Source organism: Gymnoscopelus braueri (genome assembly GCF_963280865.1).
Source record: "Gymnoscopelus braueri genome assembly, chromosome: 4".
NCBI lineage: Eukaryota > Metazoa > Chordata > Actinopteri > Myctophiformes > Myctophidae > Gymnoscopelus > Gymnoscopelus braueri.
In genome coordinates this window covers 21,349,731-21,359,730 of record NC_137605.1, presented here as the reverse complement: position 1 = coordinate 21,359,730, position 10,000 = coordinate 21,349,731, and the positions used below count along the sequence as shown (strand labels likewise).

Here is a 10,000-nt window from a genome sequence, read left to right as displayed (position 1 = left end):
AACAAAAAGAAGAGTGAAAAAAAAACGCCCTTCAAACATGTGGAATTTGTACGAGATAAGACTGTTTTTGATAAATGGTGCTCAGCAAGCAACGTTTTGACTATTCACCAGTTCTTGAGTTAGTCCTATTAGAGGAATTCAAATAATGAACAAAAGGTTGATTCTGTGTCCCAGGTTGCTGCGTGCACCGAGGAATTAGTTAAACGCGTGTGTGTCTGTGTATTAGGATGATCATCTGTTTTGTGTGGTGACTTAGGTCGTGTCTTAGTCTTTTTGTTCAGTATTTTTGCTCGCTTCTGTCATCTGTGCTTGGGAGGGCACACATGACAGAAGAAACTTTGTGCCCTTACCCACTCGTTTTCTCCTTGAATCCCTATTACCCACTCAGTGATCGTGTATTCGATTTTTCCCACTCGATAACTTCGTTCGTACCCCTTTTCCTCCCCTTCGTGTGTTTTTCGGATTGTGTCTTCGTTTGATTTGTAAATATGCAAAAAAAAATAACGTGAATTTGGAAAAACCCTGCCATTGGTTTTCGTTTTGTCTGGTGCACTTGCACTTTGTTCTCCAAAAAAAGCTATGGCTTAAATTTGTTTTTTTTGAAAGAATAAAAAAGACAGCCATCTTTGGGGGAACATGCACAACAGACATTTCGTAGCAACTTCTGTGTTTGGTCATTTTGTTAAAAGTTATTGGCAGACCCCTTTTAACACTCGCATACATTTGTAGTCCTGTTTTTATTATTCCGATGGTGTTTTATGCGTTTGTGCCACTCGGGCTTTGTAATACACCCTCCACGTTACAGAAAACAGCGAGGTGTACCTCATGTGTTTTGCAGTAAATTCCAAGCACTGATTTGAGCATATTCACACTTTGGAGGTTGAGGGACCTCATTGTGAAACTTAGGATGGTGAGTTCGGCTGTGCATTATGTGTCTCTCGTTTAGCCTCTTCTGGAGATAACTTTTGGGGGGGAAGTTTTCTTTAGGGAGGGGGGTGTTACGGCCAGCCGTATTTGTATTTATTATTATATATTTGTATTTGGTTTATTTAGGTATAATTATGATGCTTTGGAATATTTTGGGATTATTTGTGGCTTGTGTTATATTGTTGCTTTTCTGTATCCTTATAAGGTGGAGACTGGTGTGAATGCTGTGCGACTGGGTGTGGCGCTGATTGCTGGTGTGAGTGTGAAGTGGCTGATTACATTCAGGTTGTCCAGATTGACAGGTCCAGCCTCTGGCCCTGTTCCCCTGCTCCCATTCGTCGTCCCTTGTCTCCGCCCAAGCCAGGGTTGGCTGTTCTCTGGAGCTCACCTACAAAAGCTCATTCTGCCCTGACTGTCATGGGGACTGGTCGCTCTCATTTGAAAGAGCAAGCAGAGATTCAATCCCTCTGTCTCCCCGAACCCATGTAGCTTGTTTGTTTGTTTGTTCGTTCCTTTGTCCTTCAGTTACTTTGTTTGACCTTGTTTTCTGACCCGTATTATTGAGTTAGTTACTTTGTATATATTTGCCTATTTCTTTCATTATTGTATTAATCTGTTCACTTGCCTTGTAGGGGTGTTTGGTCTTCTTATTTGGTTTAACCACTTTGTTATTTGTTTCTGTTTATTCATTAGTTAGGTAAGTAAGTTTAGCAATTGTATTTTTCTTTTGTTAGGTTTAGGTCAGGGGGTAATTTTCTTTAATAGGTAGACATTTTGCCAATGTAAACCGACACCCTGAAGTTTTTGGCACTTATGAAAAAAAGACAAAAAGAGCTTGAAATCTCTGCACAAAAAAAGGGAAATAAAATCAATTCATTTTTGAAAGCGATTTTGTCCTCCATTATTATGTCACCTCCCCTACCCTAGACAGGGGGTCGTAACAGTGTGTATACGCAAGAAATAATCAGTAAAAGAAAAATTAACACAAATAGTAATAATTGTGATTATTGTCACAACTAAGTTATCAATGGGCCTTGTTTTGATGTAAATAAATTATGTAAAAAATCAATGTTGTTGAAAAGTTATATACTTTGTCTGTCTCTGGCCATCCTTCTCCATGGCCAGGCTCTGTTCACTGACTTTGTACATATTCAAGACGTTTCTTCATTTAGGAATTTAAGGAATTCAAGTAATGTACTAGTGCGAAATCTCTATTGAGGGCTAAACAACATTGTAATCTACTCTATGTTCTGGTTGTTTCTTTCCAATATACAATATACCTTTCTTTATGATTGTTTCTAATTTGGTTTGGTGTGATCTAGTTGATGTTGTGCTGGATGTTTGGCCTCAGGGCTAGCTGGCTACAGCTCTTGTCAGGTTAGGGCTAAGTCTTCACTCTTCACAGTTCCAAAATGACCTGTGAAATTCATTCTTCAATCCGATTGGCTCCGACATATTTTAAATTATGGACCAAAGCCCTAATTAGAACCGTGAAATTCGTTCAGAGATCCGATTTGTTTGGAGATATTACAGAACCTGATATTCTATCGACCTGACAAACCTAATAATTACAATTGTTAATAAAAATTCTGTTCTACCGGTATATGCCAGTGATAGGGTCCATAATGGAATCTAGCAACAAGGTCTCGATTGATCATAATAAAACACGGCCCCGAACCCGGGTCTCACGTATTGTTGGGTATTTTCCGGTTCGGATAGACCCGTCAAGACCTCTACTTTGTGGTGGTACTGTAAGCTATATCTGGGGGTTACGTGATGCTAGGTGATTGTAGAATGGAATTGATCTTTTTTGGTGTGGTTTGAGGTTGGTATTTGATCTCGATTTCTCCTGTCAGCTGCTGGGCGGGCTGCCTCTGACTGTATTTTCTGAACCTCGACTAAGCATGGGTTTGTTCAATTTCATATAGGTCAGGGTCATACAGCAAGCACACACACACACACACACACACACACACACACACACACACAGTACGCCGGCACGTGCCTTAAGCTTGTAGATCTGGTCTTGTAGTGTTTTACACACATCAAACAGGCATTGGATTTTAGTACAAGCCTATTGTGAGATAAATGCACCACCGTTACTGCTACCCCCTAGGCAGGACAAGTAGACATTTAGATTGGGCAAGTAGATTTGAGAAGTATACTAGTAGGAAAACAACTTAATGTTGGACCAGGAGGGGTGCAATCTCTCTCTCTCTCTCTCTCTCTCTCTCTCTCTCCCCCACCTTCTCTCCCCCTCTCTCATTTCTCCCCTATTCTTTAGCGACTCTTAGACTATAATTTCGCGGCTCTGCTACAGACGAGGCATCTTTCTATTGTAATGCCTCAGTTCTATGTGTCCCAAGGCGCTGGTTGAGTGTGTGTGTGTGTGTGTGTGTGTGTGTGTGTGTGTGTGTGTGTGTGTGTGTGTGTGTGTGTGTGTGTGTGTGTGTGTGTGTGTGTGTGTGTGTGTGTGCGTGCGTGCGTGCGTGCGTGCGTGTGTGTGATGTGATACCTCTATCTCACTACTAGCTGCACTAGCAGCAGGCTGGTTTAATGGGAGGCCATTTAAGGGTTTTATGCTGCGTCTATGTAGAGACTATTACTGCTGATGTCTGCCAAGCACAGATAGCCTCTAAACAGCTACCACTCCCTGTGTCTCTCCACACTTCCTCTCTCTCTCTCTCTCTCTCTCTCTCTCTCCCTCTCTCTCTCCATCCATCTGTGACTGCTTTTCCATCCTTCTGTCGCCCTGCAATGTTCTCTGACGCACTTTACACATGTCTCTCTCTCTCTCTCTCTCTCTCTCTCTCTCTCTCTCTGTCTCTCTGTCCTGTCAATGCTCTCCTTCTTTCCTGTATTCTTGCGTGTGTGTGTGTGTGTGCGTGCGTGCGTGCGTGCCTGCGTGCGTCTGTCTGTCTGTCTGTCTGTCTGTCTGTCTGTCTGTCTGTCTGTCTGTTGTTCTGTTTCTCTCCCTGTGTCTGTCTCTCCCTGTCTGCCTTGCGGTGTCTTTCTCTCAGTGTCTCTCAATATCTGTCAGTCTCTCTGTCTCTCTGTCTCGCAGCGCCTGTCTCTCTTTCCAGTGATTAGACTGCTGGTTGTGTTTTGACAAACAATGCATGATGGCGTAAACCTCTTATTACTGACAGAAAAACAAGACGTGTCTAATGTTGTGTTATTATTCCTGTCAATGTTCCTCAGGCATGACTGACTCTATACCACTCTCTCTCTCTCTCTCTCTCTCTCTCTCTCTCTCTCTCTCTCTCTCTCTCTCTCTCTCTCTCTCTCTTTCTCTCTATCTCTCTCTCTCTCTTTCTCTCCAGGAGCGAGCGGAGGGTGCCTTAGGATGTTCATCTCTGCTGTACTGTGAGCTTTGTGACAAGCAGTACCTTCGCCACCACGAGTACGACAACCACATCAACTCCTACGACCATGCGCACAAACAGGTACGAGCACACGACTAGGGCAGCCTGCAAATATACATTATTTTCTCATTGATTGTTTTATCGAATACTTTTTCAATTACTCTATTAATCGAGAAACGCTTAAAAAGAATATCTACAAATCGATTTACCATTTGAGCGTTATTTTATACTTTGTCGCACAAGGGTGTTGTTCAAAAATAGCGAACACAGCTATTCTACATGAAGCTCACAACGCATTGTGAGCTTGTACAATAGCTATCTTCACTTGTCCAAAATGGGGACAGACGGACAGGCGTACAGACAGACGGAAATTGCCATTTTAGAGACCCCCGGCTAGTTGGGCTATTAGCAGAAATAATAACACATACGTATGTACAGTAATGAAACACTAATGAGTAGACTACTGTAGGTCACACTGTGAAATCCAGTCTCAATGTCTGCCTGTCATTCTACGACGATGCTGCTAGCAGTGATGATGACACATCCTGTCCAATGTTTGTGAAAGCATGTCAGCTCAAGAAACCACAGAGGAGACACACACACAAGCATGACAATACATTAGTTAAACACACAGATATACAAACTCACATACACACACAAAGGACCTGCTAACATGTGTTGTCACACACACATGCCAACACACACCACAAAAATACACATACATTACACATATACTTACTACACTCACACACGAAATATACACATGCACACACAAAGGACTGCCAACATGCATACTCACGCACAAAAACATACAAACACATTCACACAATCACATGTACACCACATTTACAGTACACACAAAAGATACACTCACACACACGCTATGAGCACACACAGGACCTGCCAACATGCATACTCACACACAAGGACACACACACACATCCATGCACGCATGCACGCACACGCACACGCACACACACACATTTGAAATAAACACTGCCAGTGCAGTCAGATAAAGGGAAAACAGCCAGTTACAAAGCGCATGTAAGGCAGAGCATTGTTACATTCAAAACAAAAGATGGCATACTTGTCGAACGCAGCGGACAACAATCATGGGTAAAGGAAACAACGCCTCCTCCATATTGAGCGGCTTCCTATAATAGCTGAGATTGAGCAGTACCTTGCTAATTGTTTAGCCCTCCTTTTGGAGAGGCCGGCCATTTGAAGGCCCCTCACAACCAACTTGTGCACGTGTCCTAGACTACCAAAGATAAAAAACAAAAGTTTTCATCTGTAGTCTAGCTTAGAGATGGTCTGCTCTAGCTGATGATATTTTAGCACTTTGGTTAGGAAGGCTTCCTCTAAGCTGTAATCAAAAGTACAGCCGACCTCGAGAACGAACACCTCCCTATGGTTTTCATTAACAACGATGACATCAGGGGTGTTAGCTGAAATGTTAGAGAACATAGAATCATCGTTACACAGGTTAAACATGCTCGGCTTCACAGTAGAATGCTTATACAGCATGATGGAGGACCTGAAAATAGAAGTGATATATTTTGATATCAAATCCACTATTCTGTCATGCCTACTTATGTAGAGTCCCCTGTATACATGGCACCCATTTAAGATGTGGGACATGGTTTCAGCTATTTGTTCATGACCATGATGTATACAGTGAGGAGCATGGTTGCCTGGAAACCAGATGGAGAGGTTAAGTTTGTTAAAACCTGCAACCTCACTTTCAGAGTAAAGACAACAATGCATTTGCACGCACACGCGCACACGCGCACACACACACACACACACACACACACACAATATGTAAAACGTGAAAACATTATAGGTGAGAAACAGCTAATGCAGTAACATGCATGCTTCAGCAGTAGCAGACAAGGGAGAAATAATTCTGCAGCTACAGCCAGGAGCTAGTTTACTTATCACATTGATTGGAAATTAGGGGAAACAATTAAGCTGACTCAGTACAAACGAAGCTAACAAAAGCTCATGAAATGAACACATCTCATGCTTGCTGCCTGTCAAATTGTTTGCAGCTGCAAGGTTAATGAGGTGGGAGGGCACTTGACATCTCTGCATCAGGCCTCCAGGCAAAACACATTGTGTATGGCCAATACTGAGGCCTACGCACACAATAATATCGCTTTTGTTTATGAAGACATGAGATGGAGCCGTCTTCCATTGTTAAGTAAACCAAAATCATTTACATAACAATTCAGCGGTGCGGCACCGCTGCTGAATGTATAAGGGGAAACACTGGAGAATGATGCACACACTCACACGCACGCACGCACGCACGCGCGCGCACGCACGCACGCACGCACGCACGCACGCACGCACGCACGCACGCACGCACGCACGCACGCACGCACGCACACACACACACACACACACACACACACACACACTCAAACACTCGTCTGTGCACAGAGCCTGGCTTCCTCCCACACTGAAGAGCATGAAATAAACATGAAATAAGATGTTGTTGGAAGTCAATGAGATCAACTGCAACTCCAGTGTTAATGATTTGTTAGCCTGAGGCTAACACATGAAATACACTGCTCTGGGTGACACACACACACACACACACACACACACACACACACACACACACACACACACACACACACACACACACACACACACACACACACACACACACACACACACACACACACACACACACACACACACACACGCTACTTTTGATTCACAACACTGTCGTACAACAAAGTAGGAATCAGGCTCAATAACTTCAACCTACCCCGGGGGGGGTCTGTACTACGCCCTCTCCTTTTTTCCTCTACACCAAATATCATTCCGGGAAATTGCTGATCTACAGCTCGACAATGTGTCGTACTGCAATGCATTGTGAGCTTGTAGATCTGCAATCTTTTCAGCGTGATTGCTCCAGAATAAGGACGCTAGGGCTCATGTGGTTAAGGCCTCCTGGCTGGGAACACACTGAAATACAACAAGAGAGAAAGACAAGATACGATGAAAGCAGGATGCTGACATTGTTCAGAGTAGTGAATCTAGTGATTGATCGGTGTGGCGTGACAATATGTCAAACTTGTAAACTCATTTGAAAAGGCACCACACAAATATTAGATTAGATTAGATTAGGTTATTATTATTGTTATTTTCAAGCAGACAAACCCGTTTTTGTATTTTTTATTCTACTTTAATGTGAATTTGGTTCTTTAACATTGACCATGCTGTAACCATTTTATGATTTGTATTGTGTGATGTCGTTTTGCCTGGAACCCAGGAAGAATAGTCTCAACTACTGTGTAGAGTAGACTAATGGGGATCCTTAATAAACAATAAAAGAAAACCATAAACAAATGTGAATATCACTGTTGCTGGAAACTCAAAATAAGAACATGGACACTATGGTCTCACAATCTATATGGTTAGATGCAATTTCCTTTTACTTCCTTCTATTCTATTTTGTAGTCACATACTGTAATGATATTTGCACCGTTTGTTGTTTAGTTTTTTATTTTGCAATCCAGCTTTTATTATGAGTTTATTTTTATCTTCTCATTGTACTTTTATTGTTCTCACAATGTTGAGGAGGCTCTGAGAGCAAGAATTTCACAGCCTGCAATATTGCCACAGCGCTATTGTACAATAAGTGCATGTGACAAAAAATAAAAAACCTTCAAACTGACCTTGAAAATTGCCTCTCATACAGTTCTCTCAGACTTCATCTTAGCAGTAACAAAGCGACAAACCACAAGTCCTTTTCATTAGAACCCAGCAACATGAAGCTACAAAGCGACAATGGGCGCTTCTTGCTGCGTGACGAACTACTAAAGCTACGAAACTAAATTTCGCGATGAAGCGTCTCTCTCGCTCGTCGCTCAACAAGTGTGTTGAGTAACACTTCAACAGCCCCTCTGTGACAGTGTCGATGACAATGCTCGGTCGTTTTGTATTAGTCTACAGATTTTTAAAACTAAGGCTGCCAGTGGGCTAATTTGAAAGGAGAGGGGGGCAATCATTATAATAAATTATTTAAATTCAAATTCAATTCATGGGAGATTACTGTACTAATTTAAAGACGGGGTGCCGTGATTTTCAGTGATTCCCCCCCCCCCCTAAAACATAATCATCAGGTATTATGGTTATGTTAGGCAGGTTTTTTTCAAAAAAGTGTACAGAAAGTGTTAAAATTATGTTTTTATGTGGACACGCCTCTAGTTCATTAAGTATACCTGGTTCTCACCTTAGCACCTCCTCCACCACCTTAGCACCACCCACTTGTCCTAGTCCCTCCTCCTCCTCATGCCCACACCTGTTGTGTTATGATAATGAGGGTATATTTTTACTGTGTCATTAAAGCGCTGTTTTTCGCACGTTTGACCCTCAAGGTTTCAGCCTCCAGGAAGAAACTCAAAATAATAAGAGAAGACATAAAACATCATAAAAACACCACCAGGGGGCTTAATGAAGTTCTATCAACCTCATAGACACATGAAAAACAGAAAAAGTGCAAAACCATGGCACCACCTTTTTAACCGCTTTCAACTTGGCATTTGTATTTTAGGCATGTCATTATTGTCTACCAGCTTAGATTTTGCCTCTAGATATAAACACCCATATAAAACGTAAACAAAATAATGTTGAAAAGGGATCAATTGTAGTGCAGGAACCTACCACACTGTATTAAATTCAGTCAACAGACCTACATACAACAGTAACCACGACATATAATAATAATAATACTAATAATAATCATAATAATAATAATAATAATAATAATAAACGTTATCTGTACAACAACTTTCCAAAACAAGGTTTAAAGTGTGCTTTACAGGAACAACAGGGATCATGAAAGTGTTAATCGTAAAAACAGTAAGAACAACAGCACCATCATTAAAAGAGAAAATAGCTAAATAAAACCTAAAACACAGTAATAAACATAGCAATAAAGCAAATGGTGTGGGAAAAGTAAGGTAGAAGGATCACAGGAAGGCTAGACAGTAAAAGTTTGTTTTAAAAGAAACTTGAATTAAGAAATAGACTTAGTCATCCTAACCACATGAACCCTCATTCTGGGGGCAACATTCTGAAAAAAACAGAAGATCTAAAGGCTCGAAATGCATTGCATTTTAGTCTGGATTTAGGAACTAGCAGGAGGGCAGCATTTGAGGACCTCAGGGACATGACAGCATGAATGGAACATTTCCAAAGCAGATAAACAATTCAAGTCTGACGTTCAATGCGAAAGAAACACCAACAACATTTAACAAAGCTGTGTGTTATTTTACACAACAACAACATGGAGACAAACCATAATTTAATTTATAATGTAGGAAAACCCTTTGAGACTGCAACAGTGGTTAAGGGCTCTACAAAATAATTTGAGTTGAGTTTGAGTTCAGTGAATCCCTTCATCTCAACTGAATTCAGTAGGCTAAAGCAATAAGCCCCAAGAGGCCGTGGTTTACAGTGATTCTAGAGTTCACAGGGGTGCAACACACACCAGTCCTTTTGAGGTGCCGGCCAACGGTAAAATACTCGGAACATAACAAAGTAGCCGCACACTCATAGCTTAAGTGCCGAAAGGTTTATTGAGGACAATAGAGGATAAAAAACACAATGTTTTGTACAGCAAAGCTGCCTTCTTCAGGGTAATACTGTACAATCAAAGAATTAGTCACAACAAGGAGCATTGTTAG

The 10,000-nt window shown here is 41.6% G+C and overlaps 1 protein-coding gene across 1 annotated transcript in view; it reads left to right on the top strand.

Moving 5' to 3' along the window:
• The window catches only part of znf804b (zinc finger protein 804B), a gene marked incomplete at both ends in the record, with an annotated part of 78,757 nt that overhangs the window by 57,634 nt on the left and 11,123 nt on the right, over window positions 1-10,000 (top strand). The window contains one exon of the mRNA XM_080425815.1: window positions 4,251-4,373. Within this exon, the coding sequence (XP_080281941.1) occupies window positions 4,251-4,373 (123 nt within the window). The remainder of the gene's footprint in view (window positions 1-4,250; window positions 4,374-10,000) is intronic.